This window comes from Chanodichthys erythropterus, chromosome 10 (genome assembly GCF_024489055.1).
Source record: "Chanodichthys erythropterus isolate Z2021 chromosome 10, ASM2448905v1, whole genome shotgun sequence".
Taxonomy (NCBI): domain Eukaryota; kingdom Metazoa; phylum Chordata; class Actinopteri; order Cypriniformes; family Xenocyprididae; genus Chanodichthys; species Chanodichthys erythropterus.
Genome location: NC_090230.1, coordinates 48,925,017 through 48,951,301, shown reverse-complemented (window position 1 = coordinate 48,951,301; position 26,285 = coordinate 48,925,017). Strand labels below are relative to the sequence as shown.

General features: G+C 40.1%; 5 protein-coding genes and 2 pseudogenes across 5 annotated transcripts; all 7 read left to right on the top strand.

Moving 5' to 3' along the window:
• The window catches only part of LOC137028789 (protocadherin gamma-A12-like), a 139,307-nt pseudogene that overhangs the window by 101,871 nt on the left and 11,151 nt on the right, over window positions 1-26,285 (top strand).
• LOC137029404 (uncharacterized) lies at window positions 640-7,359 on the top strand. Its single transcript, XM_067399004.1, has 2 exons — window positions 640-3,120; window positions 4,831-7,359. Exons 1-2 carry the CDS (start codon window positions 673-675, stop codon window positions 7,357-7,359), a joined length of 4,977 nt encoding a protein of 1,658 aa, XP_067255105.1. The 5' UTR covers window positions 640-672.
• Window positions 8,233-11,627, top strand: LOC137029392 (protocadherin gamma-C5-like). The gene is made up of 2 exons (XM_067398985.1): window positions 8,233-10,671; window positions 11,580-11,627. Exons 1-2 carry the CDS (start codon window positions 8,233-8,235, stop codon window positions 11,625-11,627), a joined length of 2,487 nt encoding a protein of 828 aa, XP_067255086.1.
• Window positions 11,759-14,227, top strand: LOC137029390 (protocadherin gamma-C5-like). Its single transcript, XM_067398984.1, has one exon. The coding sequence runs from the start codon at window positions 11,759-11,761 to the stop codon at window positions 14,225-14,227; it is 2,469 nt and encodes an 822-aa protein (XP_067255085.1).
• LOC137029389 (protocadherin gamma-C5-like) lies at window positions 15,501-20,114 on the top strand. Its single transcript, XM_067398983.1, has 2 exons — window positions 15,501-17,945; window positions 20,097-20,114. Exons 1-2 carry the CDS (start codon window positions 15,501-15,503, stop codon window positions 20,112-20,114), a joined length of 2,463 nt encoding a protein of 820 aa, XP_067255084.1.
• LOC137029382 (protocadherin gamma-C5-like) lies at window positions 20,472-22,961 on the top strand (annotated as a pseudogene).
• pcdh1g31 (protocadherin 1 gamma 31) lies at window positions 23,660-26,254 on the top strand. The gene has a single exon (XM_067398971.1). The coding sequence runs from the start codon at window positions 23,660-23,662 to the stop codon at window positions 26,252-26,254; it is 2,595 nt and encodes an 864-aa protein (XP_067255072.1).

Sequence of the window (26,285 nt, the reverse complement as noted above, 5' to 3'; positions counted from 1 at the left end):
ATATATATATATATATATATGGCGTTATTGATTTGATTATGTACAAACACAAATTATTCTCCACTTTAGAAATTCCAAATTCATAAATAGCACTGTATTTGCAAATTCAGTGTTTGTTGTTGTTGTTGTTTGTTTGTTTTAGATTATTGAAGTTGTGGATAGAGTAACACTTTCAAGTGATATTCCTGTTACATATCTGAGCGTTCATTTTCTGCAGCATCTCCTTAAAGAGTACTATATTTAAGAATATTGATTTTACAGTATATTCTTTCTGAATGTATTCTATTTTTTAAAAATGAGTAAATAGGGTGGGGGTTTGGGGTCGTCTTTTCAACGTAAAGTGAAGTAAAGAACTGTATATTGTCTGTATGGGTGTTGCGCGTGGTTTTGTTCTGCCTCTTTAAGACTGATTCGTGTTGTGACTGGTGAGCGCTCATCCAATAGTGGGACCGCACTGCACAAAGGGATCTACTCCCTCCCCCTGACATAACGCTGAAACCATTACGCACAGACCTGAGACAAAATGCACTGCACTCGCTGCAATGTATTTAACAACGGAATATAACCTGGAGTTGTATACATTTTAAAATGTCACATTATATTTGTGACGGCTTACACGCATAAGATGTATGTCAGGATACTGGTATCAAGGATCATTTATCGTGTTTGGAAATGAGGACTCAAATACAAAGGAGAATTTTGCTCTGGCGGGCGCTGTGGCTGTTGTGTTTCGCTGATTTGTGGAGCGATACAGACGCGCAGCTTCGTTATACAATACCGGAGGAGCTGAAGGAGGGATCTATTGTTGGAAATGTAGCTAAAGATCTCGGTTTGGATGTATCTGAAATATCTAATCGTAAATTACGGATAGCATATGAGTCTGGTAAGCAATATTTCAGTCTGAATTTGCGGAATGGCGAGCTGCTTGTCAATGAAGTAATAGACAGAGAAACCCTGTGCGGACAAAGCGCGAGCTGTATGTTGCCTTTACAAGTCATAATCGAGGATCCACTCCAGTTTTATCGTGTCGAGGTGGGCATTCAAGATATTAACGACAACTCTCCAATATTCCTGTCGGAAATAAACACAATTGAGGTTCCAGAATCAACGTTAACTGGAGCGAGGTTTCGTTTGGAACCTGCTCAAGATCCTGACATTGGAACGAACTCCTTGCGCACATACGCGCTTAATAAAAATGAACACTTTGTTATGAACATAAAAAATGATAAAGACGGAACAAAAGTCCCAGAAATAGTTTTAGAGAAATCTGTAGATAGAGAAAAACAATCTGTGCACCATCTGATTTTGACAGGTATTGATGGGGGTGATCCAGCGAGGACAGGAACCACCCAGATTACTGTAAAAATTCTTGATGCAAATGACAATGCTCCTATATTTGAACATGAATTATATGAGGTTAAAGTAATGGAGAGCACAGTCCCGGGTACAATGATACTTACTGTAAAAGCTATTGACTTGGATGATGGTATAAACGGTGAGGTTGAGTATTCCTTTGCGGCACATACACCTGAAATAATTCAAAATGTGTTTGATATTAATCCTGTGACAGGCGAATTATTCGTTTCCAAGAATCTTGATTATGAAACCAGCACCTCATATAAATTTGACATACGTGCTAGAGACAAAGGAGCACCTGTCATGGAGGGACATTGTCAAATCCAGGTGAATGTTTTAGATATAAATGATAATACACCTGAGATCACCATCACCTCCTCACCCAAACCTGTGCGAGAAGATGCGCCCGCTGGGACTATGGTAGCGTTAATAAATGTTAAAGATTTGGATTCAGGCGTAAATGGAAACGTAACACTTAGCATGTCACCGGGCACCCCCTTTAAATTAAAACCAACGTTTTCAAACCATTACGCACTAGTGACAGATTCACAATTAGATCGAGAAAAGTTCCCCAGATATGATATTGAGCTCAAAGCGTCAGACTCTGGATCACCTCCACTGGTATCTAGCAAACTCCTTACAGTTAATATATTGGATGTCAATGATAATCCTCCTGTTTTCTCTGAACGCGTGTACTCGGTTTATATTAAAGAAAACAGCGCCCCGGGATCAATTTTAGCATCGGTCTCAGCTTCAGATCTAGATACGGGAGAAAATGCCAAAATTGTCTATTCAGTTCTCGATACTAATAGTCGAGACGTATCTGTCTCTTCATATGTTTACATAAACTCAGAAAACGGTAGTATATTTAGCATGCACTCTTTTGACTATGAGAAAATGAAGGTCTTTCATATAATCGTGCTTGCCAAAGATCATGGTTCTCCATCTCTGAGCAGTAACGCCACAGTTCATGTGTTTATTTCGGACCGGAACGATAACGCACCTGCTGTCATTTACCCGTCCGCTTCCATGGGGTCTGTCTCTCATCAGAGGATGCCCCGTTCTGCTAAAGCAGGACATCTCGTTACTAAGGTAACAGCAGTGGACGCGGACTCGGGTCATAACGCCTGGCTCTTCTACAGGCTCGCGGAGGCCACGGACGCGTCACTGTTCAGTGTGAATTTACATACGGGAGAGGTGAGGACTAAACGCGCTGTTTCAGAGCAGGATGACTCCTCTCAGAGACTGATGATAGAGATAAAGGATAATGGAGAACCGATCCAGTCCACCACAGTCACAGTGGATATATTGATAGAGGACGGGTTTCATGAGCCCATCTCAGACTATCGTGAGAAAACTATCGAGCCCAACAAGAAAAGTGGAAAAATCACATTATATCTGATCATCTCTTTGGCTTCTGTGTCCTTGTTGTGTCTGATGACGTTTTTCATCTTATTGGTGAAATGCGCGCGAGGCAGTAGAGGCGGCTCAAGCTGCTGTATCAGGAGAACTGATTCTGAATACAAGAACCCCAACAGAAACCTGCAGATCCAGCTCAACACAGACGGACCCATTAAGTATGTGGAGGTTCTGGGAGGAGACATGATGTCTCAGAGTCAGTCCTTTGGCTCCTATCTCTCTCCAATGTCAGAATTCAGTGATCTCACCCTCGTTAAGCCCAGCAGCACCACAAACTTTACAGACACGCTAAACGTGCTTGATGCGTCATTACCAGACAGCGCGTGGACGTTCGAGAGCCAACAGGTGAGACAAAAAGTATAAGAACATAATATTTAATGCAAATATTATCATTTGACAGTACCGCACATTTAGGTCATTCCAGGTCCTAGAGTGTTTATACTTGTGAGTGGAACGTGTGCATATAATATCATGCTAATGTTTTGCTATTATATGATGAAATTAGTGTGTGTTTTTGAGAGAGTGAAGGAGATGTAGACACAAACTGGTATGTTTCAGCACCAACATTCTGGACAGCGACCACTATGTCTATGTTGCGACACATGTGTGCATTCTATCTATCTATCTATCTATCTATCTATCTATCTATCTATCTATCTATCTATCTATCTATCTATCTATCTATCTATCTATCAGTTCTTAAAAATAGCTTAAAACAAGTGTAAGTCTGAGAAGGCTGTAGAAGATGCATTGAAATAAATGAGTAGAACCGTATTAAAAAGCATCTGCATCTTATATTCAATCATTTTTATTTGGAATTGTGATTTTCTTACAAAAAACAAACAAACAAACAAAAAAGTTATAGAAGTTTAAGTTTATGAAACACGTAAAAAAATAATAATAAAAAAAATATATATATATATATATATATATATATATATATATATATATATATATATATATATATATATATATATATATATATATATATATATATATATATACAAAATCTTACTGAAAGCTCATTTTTTGAGATATCAACCTAACATTTGGAACACAACTCAGATTTTTGGCTTTGGTTTTCTTGCAGTTTTAGGGTCTAACATGTTTTGTAATATATATATATATATTACAAAACATGTTGGACCCTAAAACTGCAAGAAAACCAAAGCCAAAAATCTGAGTTGTGTTCCAAATGTTAGGTTGATATCTCAAAAAATGAGCTTTCAGTAAGATTTTGTTTGGATGCAGTACCAAACTGTTCCACTAGGTGACATTCAGGCACCATTAGTGACCATATTAGCGCTCTTCAATTTCCATATATGGTTTGATTGATCTGAACCATATATTTCCATAATTTTAATGAATTAGACATCCTATTCAGAAGTGAACCTCTAACAAACATAAAAGACATGCGGAAACAATGTGGATGTGCGTTATAGCTCGCTGCATCACAAAAGGAGAATCAAATTTTGTTTGTTTGTTTGTTTGTTTTTTGTTTCTTCTTTATATTTAAAACATTTTCAGACATGGAAAATCATACTAAGGTTTCTACAAATATTTCCTGCTTTTTCATGTGCATCGCTATTTCAAAGCAAAGGTCTGAACTCGCCTTATGAATCTGAAAATATTTTTGATGCAAATTAATAAATTACTTTTCCCTCTATCATTTGCATTGACAATTGGACACCAAATATGAAAACTAGAGTTTTTAAGCTTTCAAACGATATATAGTTTTTCAGTATTACTTTAGGTTTAGACTAAGATATTATTGTTTTAAATACATAATGGCAAACGTCCCACTGGTGGGAGGGTGACAGTTAAAGGGGGAGACAGCGTGACATGAGAGAGCTCTGCACCAATCACATACTAGAACGTACAAGGTGATCTACTATATCCCCCAGTCAGAGCAGCAGAACAATGAAGAGAGCAGAAGAGAGAGGGAGGTAGCTTCACATGCAGCTATGAAGCCGATTACAACAAAACGGACACCTTCATGGGATTTTATTACCACAAAATGAAGAGCTATTCTTTGTTAAACTGTTCATAATAGAGGAATATGTAACCGAAATGGGAAAATATATCGTGAAAATGAGACGCGGGAGGAATGGAGAATCGAAACGGGCTGCGCTTTGGCTACTCGGTGTCTCTCTTTTGTGGAATACAGTCGGAGCTCTGACTCGATACACTATACCAGAAGAACTACAAGAGGGGTCGGCTATTGGAAATATCGCTAAAGATCTTGGTCTTGATGTGTCGGATATTGCAAATCGCAATTTACGGATAGCTTCTGAGAATAGCAGACAGTTTTTCAGCGTTGATTCAGAAAAGGGTGAGTTGGTCGTGAACAGCAGAATTGACAGAGAAAGTCTGTGCCCTCAAAGCGCAAGCTGCATTTTGCCATTACAGGTTATTATAGAAAACCCGTTACAATTGCATAGAGTCGAGATAGAGATACAAGATATAAATGATAACGCTCCGATTTTTCACACATCAGAAGGTATTTTGGAAATTGCTGAATCCATCTCTCCGGGAGACCGATTTCCGCTTGAGAGTGCCGAGGATTTGGATGTTGGGAGGAATAGTTTGAAATCTTATTCACTAAGCAATAATGAATGTTTCCGGCTAAATGTGAAAACACTTGGGGATGGTAGGAAAGTACCAGAGCTTGTAGTTGATAAACCACTGGATAGAGAGAAAAAATCTGTCCACAAACTAATTTTAACTGCTGTAGATGGCGGTGAGCCTGCCAAATCTGGGACTACTTTAATACATATCAATGTTCTGGATAGTAATGACAATGCTCCAAAATTTGACTTGCCAGCATACAAAGCATCCTTACGGGAAAGTGCTCCCGTTGGTTCGACTGTGCTAACTATAAAAGCCACAGATTTAGATGAAGGTGACAATGGCGAGATACAATATTTTTTAGGTGTGCATACACCCGAACCTGTGAGAAAATGTTTTGCTTTGAAACCGGACACAGGGGAAATTACAGTTATAGGAAATATCGACTACGAATCTGCTAAATCATACAGATTTGACGTCAGTGCTAAAGACAAAGGGAATCCAGAACTAGTTGGTCATTCATCGATTCAAATAGACATAATTGATGAAAATGACAACCCTCCAGAGATTATTTTAACATCATCACCCAGCCCTGTGCCTGAAAATGCCTCTGTCGGAACAGTTGTAGCTTTAATTAACGTAAATGATTTAGATTCTGATTTTAATGGCAGAGTAAACGTAAATATATCCCCTGGGGTTCCATTCACATTGAAACCGTCTTTTGATAATCATTATTCACTGGTAACAGACTCATCTTTAGATCGTGAGGTAAATGCAGAATATAACATAGAAATAGTAGCGACCGACTCTGGTGTACCACCCTTAAAGACGGTAAAGGCTGTAACTGTGAAAGTACTTGACGTGAATGACAACCCTCCAGTATTCTCGCAGAACTCATATAATGTTTATATACAGGAAAATAACTTAGCAGGTGTTTCATTGTTTTCTGTATCTGCATCTGACACTGACCAAGATAAAAACGCTCTACTCGCGTACTCAGTTTTGGATTTAAGTTCAAACCAAGCGCCAGCATCGTCTTATTTTTATATTAATTCTGAGAACGGAACAATTTTCAGCATGAGCTCATTTGATTATGAGAAAACAAAATTGTTCAGTGTTATAGTTCAGGCTAAAGATCATGGCTCTCCATCTCTGAGCAGTAACGCCACAGTTCATGTATTTATTCTGGACCGGAACGATAACGCACCTGCTGTCATTTACCCGTCCGCTTCCATGGGGTCTGTCTCTCATCAGAGGATGCCCCGTTCTGCTAAAGCAGGACATCTCGTTACTAAGGTAACAGCAGTGGACGCGGACTCGGGTCATAACGCCTGGCTCTTCTACAGGCTCGCGGAGGCCACGGACGCGTCACTGTTCAGTGTGAATTTACATACGGGAGAGGTGAGGACTAAACGCGCTGTTTCAGAGCAGGATGACTCCTCTCAGAGACTGATGATAGAGATAAAGGATAATGGAGAACCGATCCAGTCCACCACAGTCACAGTGGATATACTGATAGAGGACGGGTTTCATGAGCCCATCTCAGACTATCGTGAGAAAACTATCGAGCCCAACAAAAAAAGTGGAAAAATTACTTTATATCTGATCATCTCTTTGGCTTCTGTGTCCTTGTTGTGTCTGATGACGTTTTTCATCTTATTGGTGAAATGCGCGCGAGGCAGTAGAGGCGGTTCAAGCTGCTGTATCAGGAGAACTGATTCTGAATACAAGAACCCCAACAGAAACCTGCAGATCCAGCTCAACACTGACGGGCCCATTAAGTATGTGGAGGTTCTGGGAGGAGACATGATGTCTCAGAGTCAGTCCTTTGGCTCCTATCTCTCTCCAATGTCAGAATTCAGTGATCTCACCCTCGTTAAGCCCAGCAGCACCACAAACTTTACAGACACGCTAAACGTGCTTGATGCGTCATTACCAGACAGCGCGTGGACGTTCGAGAGTCAACAGGTGAGACAAATAATTATTTTGCTGCATTCAAAGCTGTCATTTGTATGAAAATACAAATGTCTCTCTAAATTACGTTGTTACGTTTATTTATTTATTATTTTTAATCATGTTAAAAATAGACAAGTGTGTGTTTTTAAGTGCGTTTGATTTAAAGGGTACTGAAAACAGTTGATTGAGCAAATTTCAGAACCACAGCTGTGGACAGCGACACGAGCAAACGTTGATAGTTTGCCAAAATTTAGTACATTGTTTTGAGTTTCTTATTGGTCATCAGTAACTGCAGCTAGTTAATTTTAAGGTAATAATAATCGATTTCATATAGCATTTTTCACAACACCATTTTGTGGATGCATAATGACACCTTCTACATAAAAAGAGTAACATTTGTTTATATTGTAAACATTATATGTAAAAGGAAACAGGTGCATATATATATATATATATATATATATATATATATATATATATATATATATATATATATATATATATATATATATATATATATATTATGTTAAAAAGACATTATTTTATATATGCAGCACATTCGTGCATTTCATTATACCTTTAGGCGTTTTCTTTTTGTGACAATACAGAACTAACAGCATATAGCATTTTCATGAAAATAGAGGCATGTTTGCCTTTAAGAGAGACTCTGCCCTTTATTGGACAGCAGCGCACTGAACTCAGCGCCAATGAGCTGCGAGACTTTACACAGGGATCTACTCCCTCCCATAGCAGGAAAGGGCTACAATGAGTGAGCTGTAGAGAAGGAGAATATACTCGCGGTTATGACGCTGATCACTACAAAACCGACCCCTCGATCGAAATGGATTTGCGATCTTAATAAAAGAAGAATGAGGTTATTGTCTGGATATATCTGAAGCACTAATTGATGGAGAGGTTAAAATCACTGTGGAAATGAGAAGCATCCGAGTGTGGAAACAGGCAGCGCGTTGGCTGTTTGTTTTCGCTCTATTATGGAATACAATTGGAGCTCAAATTCGCTACACTATACCTGAGGAACTAAAGGAAGGGTATGTTGTTGGAAATATTGCAAAGGACATTGGTCTGGACATTTCAGACATCGCTAATCGTAAGTTACGGATAGCCTCTGATTCTACAAAGCAATATTTTAGTGTGGATACGAGGAACGGTGAGCTGATAGTCAATGGTAGAATAGACAGAGAGGCGCTCTGTGAACAAAGCGCCAATTGTCTGATGCCGTTACAGCTGGTTATAGAGAATCCATTGCAGTTATATCGTGTGAATATAGAAATACAAGATATAAATGACAATGCACCGAATTTTCACACAAAAGACAGCATTTTGAAAATAGCCGAATCAGTAGCTGTGGGTGCAACATTTCCATTTGAAAGTGCCGAGGATTTAGATGTCGGTAGTAATAGTCTAAAATCCTATAGTTTGAATAATAACGCCTTTTTTCGTTTAAATGTGAAAACACTTGAAGATGGTAAGAGAGTACCAGAACTAATAGTTGATAAACCACTTGACAGAGAAAAACAGTCTGTACATAAGCTCATTTTAACAGCATTGGACGGTGGCGATCCTGTCAAATCGGGAACTATTTTGATACAAGTAATAATTCAAGATACCAATGACAACGAGCCGAAATTTGAACAATCGCAATATAAAGCATCTGTGCAGGAGAGTGCGACGTTTGGTTCAAACGTCTTAATCGTAAAGGCCACTGATTTAGATGAAGGTCTAAACGGCGAAATACAGTATTTTTTTGGTGCACGCACATCAGATGCTGTAAGGAAATCGTTTAATATCAACGCTGAAACCGGAGAAATTACAGTTATTGGAAAACTAGATTATGAGTTAACAAAATTATACACGTTTGATGTCTGCGCTAAAGACAAAGGGAGCCCAGAACTGGAGGGACATTCTTCGGTGAGGCTGCACATCATTGATGAGAATGACAATATTCCTGAAATCATTTTGACATCTTTACCTAGCCCAGTGTCAGAGAATGCATCAGTCGGTACAGTTGTAGCTTTAATCAACATAAAAGACTTTGATTCTGGTGATAACGGGAAAGTAAATCTTACCATCTCCACTCGTTTTCCTTTTAAACTAAAACCAACATTTGACAATCACTATTCTTTGGTAACTGACTCCCTCTTGGACCGTGAAGCTAATGCAGAATATGACATAGAATTGGTAGCAACAGACTCTGGTGTACCATCTTTAAAATCTACGAAAACTTTAAATGTAAAAGTACTTGATGTGAATGACAACCCTCCAGTATTCTCACAGCCCTCATATACCGTGTACATAAAGGAAAATAGCCCGCCAGGTGCTTCATTGTTTTCTGTATCTGCGTCTGATATCGACCAAGATAAGAACGCAATACTGAGTTACTCAATTCTAGATTTAAGCTCAAATCACGTTCCAGCATCATCTTATTTTTATATCAACTCTGAGAACGGAACTATTTACAGCATGAGCTCATTTGATTATGAGAAAACAAAATTGTTCAGTGTTATAGTTCAGGCTAAAGATCATGGCTCTCCATCTCTGAGCAGTAACGCCACCGTTCATGTGTTTATTTTGGACCATAACGATAACGCACCTGCTGTCATTTATCCGTCCGCTTCCATGGGGTCTGTCTCTCATCAGAGGATGCCCCGTTCTGCTAAAGCAGGACATCTCGTTACTAAGGTAACAGCAGTGGACGCGGACTCGGGTCATAACGCCTGGCTCTTCTACAGGCTCGCGGAGGCCACGGACGCGTCACTGTTCAGTGTGAATTTACACACGGGAGAGGTGAGGACTAAACGCGCTGTTTCAGAGCAGGATGACTCCTCTCAGAGACTGATGATAGAGATAAAGGATAATGGAGAACCGATCCAGTCCACCACAGTCACAGTGGATATATTGATAGAGGACGGGTTTCATGAGCCCATCTCAGACTATCGTGAGAAAACTATCGAGCCCAACAAGAAAAGTGGAAAAATCACATTATATCTGATCATCTCTTTGGCTTCTGTGTCCTTGTTGTGTCTGATGACGTTTTTCATCTTATTGGTGAAATGTGCGCGAGGCAGTAGAGGCGGTTCAAGCTGCTGTATCAGGAGAACTGATTCTGAATACAAGAACCCCAACAGAAACCTGCAGATCCAGCTCAACACTGACGGGCCCATTAAGTATGTGGAGGTTCTGGGAGGAGACATGATGTCTCAGAGTCAGTCCTTTGGCTCCTATCTCTCTCCAATGTCAGAATTCAGTGATCTCACCCTCGTTAAGCCCAGCAGCACCACAAACTTTACAGACACGCTAAACGTGCTTGATGCGTCATTACCAGACAGCGCGTGGACGTTCGAGAGTCAACAGGTGAGACAAACTTGTTTCAAACAAGTTAATTCAACAAGTTAATGTTTACACATTCACTATATATTATGCTTACGTAACAGTGATAAAGGGATAAAGGGACGCTGCTTTCAGCACCTTGGACAGCACCATGTGTGCTTTTGTCACAGGTGAGACGCAGAATAATTAATTACGTCAGAATCAGTAGATAATTGTATGTGATATATATTTTTATATTTTTTATTATTTTTTTTTGTTTTGTTTTGTTGTTGTTGTTTGTTTGTTTTAGGATTTAGAAGAAACGCATAGGAAAATCAGTACTACGTTTGATAAAAACGTTACAGTCGGCAAAAAAAAGAAATCATTATTTAAAAGATATGTGCATGTTTCATAATGGAACTGCCATTATGAAACATTTTCATCAGGATTATGCATTAATGCATTAATTATGATATTCAATGCATTAATGCTTTAACTATGATAGATAATAGCGAAAGTTTTTGGACTGTGTGTTCAGCACTTTTGACTGGACAGCTCCCGTGTCGGTGTTACGCTGAACAGTTTTAGGTGCTACATTTTGCATGCTGGTTTGAAAGACATTGTTGCATAATTTATTACAAACAAACAATACAATATATATTAACAAATAAAATGTGCCGTAATAATTATTTACCAATATTATTTACAAATGCTCACCATGTTATTTTAACGTTTTGCGTACAACAACACTTGCCCATTTAGACACGAAATAGCTCTCATATTATCTGTATTGCATATTTTCGAGCAAAATTCTCCACTAGATGTCGTAACACACACTACACAGGGCTGGTTATGCCCTTAAGAAACAGCAAATCATCTATTGGATGAGTGAGCGCTGAGCTCTGTACCAATCGTGTTTCAAACCGCACAAAGGGATCTACTCCCTCCCCCAGCCAGAGGAGGAGTACAATGATAGAGCTGTAGAGCGAGAGGAAACATGAACGCTTTATGAGGCTGATCACCACAGTGAGGATGCGTTGAGTAAACGCTTATTTGAAAATGGAGAACAGCATTCTGATTTTCTATGGATATAATATAAAGATTTGTTGATGGGAATATCAAGCACAGAGAAATGAGGCACAGGAGGATCGGGGGATGGAAATGGGCAGCGCTTTGGCTGTTCGCTTTCTCTCTATTGTGGAATACAGTTGGAGCTCAGATTCGCTACACGATACCTGAAGAATTAAAGGAAGGATCTATCGTTGGGAATATCGCGAAGGATCTTGGGTTTGACATCTCAGATATCGCCGAGCGTAAGTTACAGATAGCATCCGAGTCAAATAGACAGTATTTCAGTGTGGATTCAGGGAAGGGTGATCTGGTAGTTAATGGCAGAATAGACAGAGAAACGCTGTGTGGACAAAGCGCCAGTTGTCTGATGCCACTGCAGATCGTTATTGAGAATCCATTACAGATGCACAAGGTAGAGATAGAAATACAAGACATTAATGATAATGCACCGAACTTCCACAATAAAGATGGCGTATTAAACATTTCTGAATTGACTGCTCCGGGCGCTCGATTTACCCTTGAAAGTGCCGAGGACCTCGATGTTGGCAGCAATAGCTTAAAGTCCTATTCACTGAGCAATAACAATTTCTTCCGTTTAAATTTAAAGACGCTTAAAAACGGAAGGCAAATACCAGAGCTTTTGCTTGATAAATCAGTAGATAGAGAGAAACAGGCAGTTCACAAGCTAATATTAACAGCTCTAGATGGTGGTAATCCGGTAAAATCTGGCACATCTTTACTGCAAATAATTGTTCAGGATTTTAATGACAACGAACCAACATTTGAAGTTGCTGCATACAAAGCATCTGTTCTAGAAAGCGCCGCTGTTAGTTCAAGCGTAATAAAAATAAAAGCAACAGATTTGGATGAAGGTCCTAATGCTGAAATACAGTATTCATTCGGTGCGCACACGCCTGAACAAGTAAGAAATGTTTTTAGTGTGAACGCTGAAACCGGCGAAATAACAGTCATTGGTAAACTAGATTACGAGACTACCAAATCATATACATTTGATGTCTGTGCTAAAGACAAGGGGAATCCACAACTCGAAGGCCAGTCATCGGTTCAGATAGATATCATAGATGAGAATGACAATCCTCCAGAGATTATACTGACCTCTTTACCGAGCCCTGTTCCTGAAAATGCAACGGTGGGAACTGTGGTGGCTCTGATTACCGTCAAAGATTTGGACTCTGGTAATAATGGCAAAGTTGAGCCAATTGTCTCTCCGGATGTTCCATTTAAATTAAAACCAACTTTTGATAGCCATTATTCACTGATAAGTGATTCTTTCTTAGATCGTGAGGTTCATTCTGAATACAATGTTGAAATAATGGCTATAGACTCCGGTGTTCCACCCTTAAAAACTGTTAAGACGGTAAATGTGAAAGTGCTTGACGTGAATGACAACCCTCCAATATTTTCACAGTCCTCATATAATGTTTACATAAACGAAAATAATCTGGCAGGCGTTTCATTGTTTTCTGTCTCTGCGTCTGATATTGACCGAGACAAGAACGCTCTACTCACTTACTCGATCTTGGATTTAAGTACAAATCACGTTCCAGCATCATCTTATTTTTATATCAACTCTGAGAACGGAACAATTTTCAGCATGAGCTCATTTGATTATGAGAAACTGAAACTAATCAGCATTGTAGTTCAGGCTAAAGATCATGGCTCTCCATCTCTGAGCAGTAACGCCACCGTTCATGTGTTTATTCTGGACCGGAACGATAACGCACCTGCTGTCATTTACCCTTCCGCTTCCATGGGGTCTGTCTCTCATCAGAGGATGCCCCGTTCTGCTAAAGCAGGACATCTCGTTACTAAGGTAACAGCAGTGGACGCGGACTCGGGTCATAACGCCTGGCTCTTCTACAGGCTCGCGGAGGCCACGGACGCGTCACTGTTCAGTGTGAATTTACACACGGGAGAGGTGAGGACTAAACGCGCTGTTTCAGAGCAGGATGACTCCTCTCAGAGACTGATGATAGAGATAAAGGATAATGGAGAACCGATCAGGTCCACCACAGTCACAGTGGATATATTGATAGAGGACGGGTTTCATGAGCCCATCTCAGACTATCGTGAGAAAACTATCGAGCCCAACAAGAAAAATGGAAAAATCACATTATATCTGATCATCTCTTTGGCTTCTGTGTCCTTGTTGTGTCTGATGACGTTTTTCATCTTATTGGTGAAATGCGCGCGAGGCAGTAGAGGCGGTTCAAGCTGCTGTATCAGGAGAACTGATTCTGAATACAAGAACCCCAACAGAAACCTGCAGATCCAGCTCAACACTGACGGGCCCATTAAGTATGTGGAGGTTCTGGGAGGAGACATGATGTCTCAGAGTCAGTCCTTTGGCTCCTATCTCTCTCCAATGTCAGAATTCAGTGATCTCACCCTCGTTAAGCCCAGCAGCACCACAAACTTTACAGACACGCTAAACGTGCTTGATGCGTCATTACCAGACAGCGCGTGGACGTTCGAGAGCCAACAGGTGAGACGCAGAATAATTGATTAGAATAAATAATGTGAATAAATAGATAATTGTATGTGATTATTTTATTCTTCGAAACGATGCATAAATATGTATTTTGGATATATTACACTTTCAAAAATGTAATGTGTGATGCTTGATTATGTGTGTGTGTGTGTGTGTGTGTGTGTGTGTGTGTGTGTGTGTGTGTGTGTGTGTGTGTGTGTGTGTGTGTGTGTGTGTGTGTTTGTGAGTGAGTGAAAGAGCGAGAGAGAGGCGGAGGCGGGAGATCGCTACTGTGGATTATTTGAGCATCACCATTTTAACTACCACTTGTAAATTTTAAGTCATTTATAGTGTTTGAAAAAGCTTGACTGCCGGTAAAAGCAAATCTCACTTAAAGCGAGACGTGTACATTTTTCACAATATCAGTTGCCTATTGGAGTAGAGCACTAGAGTATTTTAATATTTATTAATCCATTTGGCCTTGAGCATCAATATTTCTAAACCCATGATTCAGCAACGCTATTATTAGCAGTTTTTACTAAATTATATAATGTTAAATAACTATTACTGACGCACAGTTTCCATGTTTAACAACTTGTCTGCTCCAAATTTTATTATGTCGAAACGTTCAATAACAAAAGTTTTGTCTGTGTTCAGCACTTTGGGTTGGACAGCTCCCGTAACAACGTGACGCTGTGCAGCTTTAGAATGCATTGTTACATCATTCATAAAAAAAAAAAATAATAAAATAAAAAAAAAACATTTAATGGGACACTGTATTTGCTCATCATTGAAAAGTCAAAAGAGGACGTTAAAACGTTCAATAGCATATGGACAACATTTGCTATAATAATTACTTTCCACTGAAGTTTATGAACAAATAAATATAATTTGCTCATTAGTTATTTTAACTTTGATTTGTGTATAGAAACATTTGCTGTCTATGCTGAATAATTAGACGGAGACTAGCTGCATTGCACATTTTAGCGCACAGTTCTCCACTAGATGCCGTAACACCACAGAGGCCTGGTTATGCCTTTAAGAACCACCAAGGCATCTATTGGATGAGTGAGCGCTGAGCTCTGTACCAATCGTGCTTCAGACCGCACAAAGGGATCTACTCCCTCCCCCAGCCAGAGGAGGAGTACAATGATAGAGCTGTAGAGCGAGAGGAAACATGAACGCTTTATGAGGCTGATCACCACAGTGAGGATGCGTTGAGTAGACGCTTATTTGAAAATGGAGAATGACATTCTGATTTTCTATGGATATAATATAAAGATTTGTTGATGGGAATATCAAGCACAGAGAAATGAGGCACAGGAGGATCAGAGAATGGAAATGGGCAGCGCTTTGGCTGTTCGCTTTCTCTCTATTGTGGAATACAGTTGGAGCTCAGATTCGCTACACAATACCTGAAGAATTAAAGGAAGGATCTATCGTTGGGAATATCGCGAAGGATCTTGGGTTTGACATCTCAGATATCGCCGAGCGTAAGTTGCGGTTAGCATCTGAGTCAAATAGACAGTATTTCAATGTGGATTCAGGGAAGGGTGATCTGGTAGTTAATGGCAGAATAGACAGAGAAACGCTGTGTGGACAAAGCGCCAGTTGTCTGATGCCACTGCAGATCGTTATTGAGAATCCATTACAGTTACATAAAGTTGAAATAGAAATACAAGATATAAATGATAATGCACCAAATTTTCATACTAAATATGCCACATTAAAAATATACGAACTGATTGCTCCCGGCGCACGATTTACCCTTGAAAGTGCCGAGGACCTCGATGTTGGCAGCAATAGCTTAAAGTCTTACACATTGAGCAATAACATTTTTTTCCGTATTAATGTTAAAACTTTGAAAGATGGAAGAATGGTACCTGAACTTGTGGTTGAAAAACCTTTAGATAGAGAGAAACAGTCTACACACAAGCTAATATTAACAGCTCTGGATGGTGGTAATCCAGTAAGATCTGGCACATCCGTACTGCAAATAATAGTTCAAGATATAAACGACAACGAACCAACATTTGAAGTTGCTGCATACAAAGCATCTGTTCTAGAAAGCGCCATTGCTGGCTCAAGTGTGATCCAAATAAAAGCAACAGATTTGGATGAAGGTCCTAATGCTGAAATACAGTATTCATTCGGTGCGCACACGCCTGAACTGGTAAGAAATGTTTTTGGTGTAAACGCTGAAACCGGCGAAATAACAGTAACTGGAAATCTAGATTACGAGACTAAAAAAACGTATACATTTGATGTCTGCGCTAAAGACAAAGGAAATCCAGAGCTCGAGGGACAGTCATCGGTTCAGATAGATATCATAGATGAGAATGACAATCCTCCAGAGATTATACTGACATCTTTACCGAGCCCTGTTCCTGAAAATGCAACGGTGGGAACTGTGGTGGCTCTGATTACCGTCAAAGATTTGGATTCCGGTAATAACGGCAAAGTCGAGCTAATTGTCTCTGCTGATGTTCCTTTTAAAGTGAAACCCTCTTTCGACAATCACTATTCGTTGATAACTGACTCATTATTAGATCGTGAGGTTCATTCTGAATATAATGTAGAAATAATGGCCATGGACTCCGGTGTTCCACCCTTAAAAACTGTGAAGACATTAAATGTTAAAGTAATTGACGTGAATGACAACCCTCCAGTTTTCTCACAGTCCTCATATAATGTTTACATAAACGAAAATAATCTGGCAGGTGTTTCATTGTTTTCTGTGTCTGCGTCTGATATTGACCGAGACAAGAACGCTCTACTCACTTATTCTGTTCTGGATTTAAGCTCAAATCACGTTCCAGCATCATCTTATTTTTATATCAATTCTGAGAACGGAACTATTTACAGCATGAGCTCATTTGATTATGAGAAACTGAAACTAATCAGCATTGTAGTTCAGGCTAAAGATCATGGCTCTCCATCTCTGAGCAGTAACGCCACTGTTCATGTGTTTATTCTGGACCAAAACGATAATACACCTGCTGTCATTTACCCGTCCACATCCATGGGGTCTGTCTCTCATCAGAGGATGCCCCGTTCTGCTAAAGCAGGACATCTCGTTACTAAGGTAACAGCAGTGGACGCGGACTCGGGTCATAACGCCTGGCTCTTCTACAGGCTCGCGGAGGCCACGGACGCGTCACTGTTCAGTGTGAATTTACACACGGGAGAGGTGAGGACTAAACGCGCTGTTTCAGAGCAGGATGACTCCTCTCAAAGACTGATGATAGAGATAAAGGATAATGGAGAACCGATCCAGTCCACCACAGTCACAGTGGATATATTGATAGAGGACGGGTTTCATGAACCCATCTCAGACTATCGTGAGAAAACTATCGAGCCCAACAAGAAAAATGGCAAAATCACATTATATCTGATCATCTCTTTGGCTTCTGTGTCCTTGTTGTGTCTGATGACGTTTTTCATCTTATTGGTGAAATGTGCGCGAGGCAGTAGAGGCGGTTCAAGCTGCTGTATCAGGAGAACTGATTCTGAATACAAGAACCCCAACAGAAACCTGCAGATCCAGCTCAACACTGACGGGCCCATTAAGTATGTGGAGGTTCTGGGAGGAGACATGATGTCTCAGAGTCAGTCCTTTGGCTCCTATCTCTCTCCAATGTCAGAATTCAGTGATCTCACCCTCGTTAAGCCCAGCAGCACCACAAACTTTACAGACACGCTAAACGTGCTTGATGCGTCATTACCAGACAGCGCGTGGACGTTCGAGAGTCAACAGGTGAGAAAGAACAATAACTACTCATCATTGGAGAATTTCATGCGATTGTTTTATTCTTTGAAATACTGCGTAAACGTAATATACGTTTATGCCATTAGTTTGTAATTTTAAGGTTGATATATTGTTGGTTACACTTCATACTATGTAATACTGCACAAGTTTGTTAATGTGTCTGTGTATATGAGAGAGAGCGCTACTGTTTTAATCTTCAGCACCACCGTTCTGGACAGCGGGACTGCATTTGTTATAAATGCACAACTGAAAAGCTAGGCTTACATGCGAAATTATAAATAAACGCAAATTGACCTCTTTCACAGATGACGCATTTCCACATAAACGTAGCAACGTTTTTTAAATATATTTTCATTATTTAAAAAGTACATTGATAGCAATATACTTGTGTTATCTAGATTGTGCCCTGATTAAAAATATGTACAGAATTTTCTAATAAAACCGCCGTGGGTCTGAATGTAAATTTGACATGCTTTTCTTTTGAATGTGGTAATCCAGCTCATATGTATCCTCTTTTGATAAGTCGTGGAAAAGTAATATAGTGCTTTTTATTTTATTTTATTTTATTTTATTTTATTTTGCGTTTGGAACAAATGGGAACAGAAACATTTGCGATGGTCTCCTCTCCGGTGAACCACTATAAAAGTCTACCCTGTTATCAGGGGCGTAGCAGCCATTTTAAAAGTGGGGGGGGACAGCTGTATGGTGATGTGACCCAAAGCTGATGTTCATAATAATAAATTCTAAATAGTATATTCCATAGTTAAACAACTTAACAAGTTTTTCATTAGATGTATATTTAGCAACCCATAAATAGCCTACAATACAGTAGTTAACACTATTGGAACACACAGCCTTTATACATAAAACTAATTTTATTTAACAGTTTGAACATAAAATAGAAAATGTTATCTTTTTTTCCTAGTGATTATCGTTGATTTGATTACACAGATCCTATTTAAACTGAGCTGACCTAGACAATGACGTCTCTGCATTCAATAATAAAATGCCTTAAACTGGAAATTCAGTGTTTAATCTTGTCATTATAAATTACTCTATTCTCCTATTTGATACTGTTCAGTGCTTTGACACAATCTGTATTATTAAAAGCACTATATACATAAAGGTGATTGATGGTTGATCTTTTGTTTTAAGGAATTAAATTGATGTGTAATTCCTTAAAATATTGGCAAGCAGTTCCAATTAAGAAAACACTGCCTTAAAATAGTCAATCTGCTTTTTTTATACAAATCTCACCTGTACACATTTTGGAGAGGTTGAGCAACTGGCCCTCTCTCTGTCAGTGACGTCACAGCCTGCCTTTCCTACAGACCAGTTAGAACATAAAGTAGAATATTTACATAAAGTATAAAAAATATATATATATTAAATTTGATAAAGTATTTTAAGATATTCGGTGCAAAACAAATGTGATTTATTGTGAAAGGATAATTCTACTCCGCGAGCAGCACGTAGGCAACAAAAGACAGCAGAAACTAATAATTTGTTACGTCTCATTTAGCAGACGCTTTTATACAAAGCGACAAGTAGGAGAGCATTTAACACACTGAATCCGGCGCGACGTGACGAGGTCCATACGGGTTCTGTTGTCTTTTGACGTTACAGTAGTTTAAATCATAACATGAAAACTTTATCGCGTGATTCGTGTCATTGCGACATACTGTAAAATACTTACAGTGTGTGTTTGAAAAAAAGGATGTAATCGTCCTTTGCTTTTTTCTGGGGTGCATTTTATCCCAGACGGCCTAATAGCAAAGTGAATGAACGAACGAAAACTCACAACAGCAACAAGAGATTTGAAGCTCATAGCAGACGCGCCCAAGAGATGATTCGCTCTGTGATTGGCTGAATGTTAGTTCACTCAAATCTAAGTAACAAATCAGAGAACACTGCCGGAAATATTCACGCTGGATCCAAAAAAAAAAAAAAAATAGCAGGGGTCAGAATCACCTGTTTCTAAAAGTGCGGGGGACGTGTCCCCCCCGTCCCCCCCGGTTGCTACGCCCCTGCCTGTTATAGTTATTTTCCGCGTTACAAACACGGAAATCTAAAAAGGGTCTATTGGCTAGGGGAAAAAATGGCAAAACCCTGTTACTTTTAACGTATTTTTCTTTACAGAAACATTTGTCCGCTTAAGAGTAGAAGAAATAGGTCTGAAGTATTTTAGAGCACATTTCTCCACTAGATGCCGTAAAAGAAACAACAGATGGCTGGTTGTGCTTTAAGAAACAGCAAATCATCTATTGGATGAGTGAGCGCTGAGCTCTGTACCAATCGTGCTTCAGACCGTACAAAGGGATCTACTCCCTCCCCCAGCCAGAGGAGGAGTACAATGATAGAGCTGTAGAGCGAGAGGAAACATGAACGCTTTATGAGGCTGATCACCACAATGAGGATGGGCTGAGTAAACGAATTTAAAAATGAAGAATATCATTCTGTTTTGCTGTGGATATAGAATAACGATTTGTTGATGGGAATATCAAGCACAGAGAAATGAGGCACAGGAGGATCGGGGGATGGAAATGGGCAGCGCTTTGGCTGTTCGCTTTCTCTCTATTGTGGAATACAGTTGGAGCTCAGATTCGCTACACGATATCTGAGGAGTTAAAGGAAGGATCTATCGTTGGGAATATCGCGAAGGATCTTGGGTTTGACATCTCAGATATCGCCGAGCGTAAGTTACAGATAGCATCCGAGTCAAATAGACAGTATTTCAGTGTGGATTCAGGGAAGGGTGATCTGGTAGTTAATGGCAGAATAGACAGAGAAACGCTGTGTGGACAAAGCGCCAGTTGTCTGATGCCACTGCAGATCGTTATTGAGAATCCATTACAGATGTATAGCGTCGAGATAGAAATATAAGACATTAATGATAATGCTCCAAACTTTCATACTAAAGATGCCACATTAAAAATATCTGAACTGATTGCTCCCGGCGCACGATTTACCCTTGAAAGTGCCGAGGACCTCGATGTTGGCAGCAATAGCTTAAAGTCTTACACATTGAGCAATAACAATTTCTTCCGTGTTAATGTTAAAACTCTAAAAGATGGAAGAATGGTACCTGAACTTGTGGTTGAAAAACCTTTAGATAGAGAGAAACAGTCTATACACAAGCTAATATTAACAGCTCTGGATGGCGGCAATCCAGTAAAATCTGGCACGTCTGTATTGCAAATAATAGTTCAGGATATAAATGACAACGAACCAAAATTTGAAGTTGCTGCATATAAATCATCTGTTTTAGAAAGAGCCATCGTTGGTTCAAGTGTGCTTAAAATAAAAGCGACCGATTTGGATGAAGGTCTGAATGGTGAAATACAGTATTCATTCGGTGCGCACACGCCTGAACAAGTAAGAAATGTTTTTAGTGTGAACGCTGAAACCGGCGAAATCACAGTAGTTGGAAAATTAGATTACGAAACTAAAAAGTCATATACGTTTGATGTCTGCGCTAAAGACAAAGGAAGTCCAGAGCTCGAGGGACAGTCATCGGTTCAGATAGATATCATAGATGAGAATGACAATCCTCCAGAGATTATACTGACCTCTTTACCGAGCCCTGTTCCTGAAAATGCAACGGTGGGAACTGTGGTGGCTCTGATTACCGTCAAAGATTTGGACTCCGGTAATAATGGCAAAGTCGAGCTAACTGTCCCTCCGGATGTTCCATTTAAATTGAAACCTTTTCATAATCATTATTCACTGATAACTGACTCATTATTAGACCGTGAGGTTCATTCAGAATATAATGTAGAAATACAGGCCATGGATTCCGGTGTACCACCCTTAAAAACTGTGAAAACGGTAACTGTGAAAGTATTTGACGTGAATGACAACCCTCCAGTATTCTCACAGTCTTCATATAATGTTTACATAAACGAAAATAATCTGGCAGGTGTTTCATTGTTTTCTGTGTCTGCGTCTGATATTGATCAGGATAAAAACGCTCTACTCACTTACTCGATTCTGGATTCGAGTTCAAATTATGTGTCAGCATCATCTTACTTTTACATTAATTCTGAAAATGGAACAATTTACTGCATGAGCTCATTTGATTATGAAAAGGTAAAATTGCTCAGTGTTGTCGTTCAGGCTAAAGATCATGGTTCTCCATCTCTGAGCAGTAACGCCACAGTTCATGTGTTTATTCTGGACCGGAACGATAACGCACCTGCTGTCATTTACCCGTCCACATCCATGGGGTCTGTCTCTCATCAGAGGATGCCCCGTTCTGCTAAAGCAGGACATCTGGTTACTAAGGTAACAGCAGTGGACGCGGACTCGGGTCATAACGCCTGGCTCTTCTACAGGCTCGCGGAGGCCACGGACGCGTCACTGTTCAGTGTGAATTTACACACGGGAGAGGTGAGGACTAAACGCGCTGTTTCAGAGCAGGATGACTCCTCTCAGAGACTGATGATAGAGATAAAGGATAATGGAGAACCGATCCAGTCCACCACAGTCACAGTGGATATATTGATAGAGGACGGGTTTCATGAGCCCATCTCAGACTATCGTGAGAAAACTATCGAGCCCAACAAGAAAAATGGAAAAATTACTTTATATCTGATCATCTCTTTGGCTTCTGTGTCCTTGTTGTGTCTGATGACGTTTTTTATCTTGCTGGTGAAATGCGCGCGAGGCAGTAGAGGCGGCTCAAGCTGCTGTATCAGGAGAACTGATTCTGAATACAAGAACCCCAACAGAAACCTGCAGATCCAGCTCAACACTGACGGGCCCATTAAGTATGTGGAGGTTCTGGGAGGAGACATGATGTCTCAGAGTCAGTCCTTTGGCTCCTATCTCTCTCCAATGTCAGAATTCAGTGATCTCACCCTCGTTAAGCCCAGCAGCACCACAAACTTTACAGACACGCTAAACGTGCTTGATGCGTCATTACCAGACAGCGCGTGGACGTTCGAGAGCCAACAGGTGAGACAAACTCGTTTCAAACAAGTTAATGTCATTTCAACGAGTTAATGTTTATACATTCACTATATATTAAGCTTACGTAAAAGTGATAAAGGGACGCTGCTTTCAGCACCTTGGACAGCACCGTGTGTGATTTTGTCTGACAATAAATGTCCTCCAGTAGAAACGCATGATTATAACCCCACTTGAAAGTCAGTACACACACATACACAATTATATATATATATATATATATATATATAATATATATATATATATTAAACGTCCTCTAGATATAACACATGCTGACGTTTGAATATTAATGCATTATGATAATAATAATAATAATAATAATCCCAAATAATTATATAGTAGCTTTAAATAATTGATTTAGAAATATTTCATTTGTACAGAGAGTATAAATAAAACTATGGTGACGCATGATGCATCATACTCTTCCATTGTAAGGTTCTTTGGTGTGAGTTTGACAGCAGGTGCTGATGCTGTGCCTTTAAGAGGCAGTTCTCTTTCTATTGGTTATTGCGCTTTATGCCTTCACCAATCACATGCAGAATTGTACAAAGAGATCTACTCCCTCCCCCACTGGCATTACAACGTTCAGTGCAAGCGGAGGCGAGGGATGCTCTAACCTCTCCGATAAAATGGATTTTAACATATTTTTGAGGCAAATGGACAAGCTAAATTGTCGTCGTGGTGGGATCTCTAGTTTTTATCAGCACGGTGAATCGTCTGGATTTTAAATCAAAATGGCAAAGAAAGTGGCATTCAGATGGCGGAGGCATTATTTGCTCTTTTTTTTTCTCTTTCTTCTTTTGTGGAGAACGACAGAAGGACAGACTCGCTACTCAATTCCAGAGGAATTAAATGTGGGCGCTGTTGTTGGAAATATTGCAAAAGATTTAGGTTTGAAAATATCTGAGCTGTATGACCGTAAATTGCGAATAGCCTCTGAATCAGGTAAGCAGTATTTCAGCTTGGATTTACGCAGAGGAGAGATAGTGGTTAATGAAAGAATCGACAGAGAAATCCTTTGTGGAGAAAACGCAAATTGTCTGTTGCCTCTTCAAATCGTTATCGAGGACCCTTTACAACTTTACAGAGTGGAAGTCGACATACAGGATATTAATGACAATTACCCTCATTTTCAGTCGACGGACCGCGTTTTAAAAATAGCAGAATCCACTGTCCCTGGCGTGCGCTTTCCTTTAGAGAGCGCAATAGACCCAGATGTAGGCAGTAACTCTTTGAAATCGTACACGTTGAGTAAAGACGAATGTTTCAGTTTAAAAATAAAAGATCTTGGTGATGGTCGAAAGCTACCAGAATTAGTTCTGGAGAAACCTTTGGATCGCGAGAAGAAACCGATGCATCAGCTGATGTTAACTGCCTTAGACGGAGGGAACCCGGTTAGATCTGGAACGTCCCAAATTAATGTCACAGTGCTGGATAACAACGACAACAATCCCGTATTTGAGAAAAATGTTTACAAAATAGCTATTGCTGAAAACACTAAACCAGGTACGACATTTCTAAAAGTTGAAGCAAAAGACTTGGACGAAGGTCAGAATGGAGAGATAAAATATTCCTTAGGAGAGCATACATCTGATGCTTTGCGCTCGTTGTTTCACATCGATGAGAAAACCGGGGAAATTTTGCTAAACGGGGAATTGGACTATGAGACCACTCCTATGTACAACATTGAGATACGTGCCAGAGACAGAGGTGTACCCGAAATGGAGGGCCATTGCACGGTAAAAATAGAAGTCTCGGATATTAACGACAATCCACCGCAGATACTGCTTACGTCTAAACCTAGTCCTGTGCGCGAGGACGCGCCAAGCGGGACAGTTGTTGCGTTAATAAGCGCACGGGACATTGACTCTGGTGAAAATGGAAAAGTCAGACTACAGACACAGTCTAACCTTCCATTTATTTTAAAACCATCTTTCTCAAATGAATATTCGTTGGTTACAAATGGTGTTTTAGACCGCGAATCGTTCCCGGAGTATAACGTGGAAATCACTGCATTTGACTCAGGCACTCCGCCTTTAAGTAGCAAAACAATAATTCCAGTTAAAATTCTTGATGTTAACGACAATTCCCCGAAGTTCTCTGATAGCGTGTATTATGTGTACATAACAGAGAATAACTCTCCAGGCTCTATTATCTGTTCAGTATCCGCCCAAGACGTTGATGTTGGTGTAAATGCCAAAATAACATACTCCATTGAGAACCCTAAAGTTTGGGATGCCCCAATATCATCGTATATGTACATAAACTCTGACAATGGAAGCATATTTAGCATGCATTCGTTTGACTTCGAAAAAATAAAAGTGTTTGAGGTCATCGTTCAAGCTAAAGATCATGGTTCTCCATCTCTAAGCAGTAACGCCACAGTCTATGTGTTTATTTTGGACCAGAACGACAATGTTCCCTCTGTCATTTACCCATCCGCACTCATGGGGTCTGTCTCTCATCAGAGGATGCCCCGTTCTGCTAAAGCAGGACATCTCGTTACTAAGGTAACAGCAGTGGACGCGGACTCGGGTCATAACGCCTGGCTCTTCTACAGGCTCGCGGAGGCCACGGACGCGTCACTGTTCAGTGTGAATTTACACACGGGAGAGGTGAGGACTAAACGCGCTGTTTCAGAGCAGGATGACTCCTCTCAGAGACTGATGATAGAGATAAAGGATAATGGAGGCCCGGAGCTTTCTACTACGGTTACGGTGGATATACTAATAGAGGACGGGTTTCATGAGCCCATCTCAGACTATTATAAGAAAAACGTAGAGCCTAGCAAAAAAAGTGGAAAAATTACTTTATACCTGATCATCTCATTAGCTGCTGTGTCTTTATTGTCTTTGGTGACATTTTTCATCCTACTGGTGAAATGCGCGCGAGGCAGTAGAGGCGGTTCAAGCTGCTGTATCAGGAGAACTGATTCTGAATACAAGAACCCCAACAGAAACCTGCAGATCCAGCTCAACACTGACGGGCCCATTAAGTATGTGGAGGTTCTGGGAGGAGACATGATGTCTCAGAGTCAGTCCTTTGGCTCCTATCTCTCTCCAATGTCAGAATTCAGTGATCTCACCCTCGTTAAGCCCAGCAGCACCACAAACTTTACAGACACGCTAAACGTGCTTGATGCGTCATTACCAGACAGCGCGTGGACGTTCGAGAGCCAACAGGTGAGACAAACTCGCTTCAAACAAGTTAATGTTTATACATTCACTATATGTTATGTTTACGTAACAGTGATAAAGGGACGCTGCTTTCAGCACCTTGGACAGCACCGTGTGTGCTTTTGTCTGAGCGAAGTAACTTTCCTCCAATAGAAACGCATGATTATAACCCCACCTCTTTTCA

Coding starts and splice junctions, on each gene's coding strand:
- LOC137029390 (XM_067398984.1), top strand. CDS start 11,759: ATGAGGCACAGGAGGATCGGGGGATGGAAATGGGCAGCGCTTTGGCTG.
- pcdh1g31 (XM_067398971.1), top strand. CDS start 23,660: ATGGCAAAGAAAGTGGCATTCAGATGGCGGAGGCATTATTTGCTCTTT.
- LOC137029392 (XM_067398985.1), top strand. CDS start 8,233: ATGAGAAGCATCCGAGTGTGGAAACAGGCAGCGCGTTGGCTGTTTGTT. Junction 10,672..11,579: donor GGACGTTCGAGAGTCAACAG/GTGAGACAAACT, acceptor TCCCTCCCCCAG/CCAGAGGAGGAGTACAATGA.
- LOC137029404 (XM_067399004.1), top strand. CDS start 673: ATGAGGACTCAAATACAAAGGAGAATTTTGCTCTGGCGGGCGCTGTGG. Junction 3,121..4,830: donor GGACGTTCGAGAGCCAACAG/GTGAGACAAAAA, acceptor TTCATAATAGAG/GAATATGTAACCGAAATGGG.
- LOC137029389 (XM_067398983.1), top strand. CDS start 15,501: ATGAGGCACAGGAGGATCAGAGAATGGAAATGGGCAGCGCTTTGGCTG.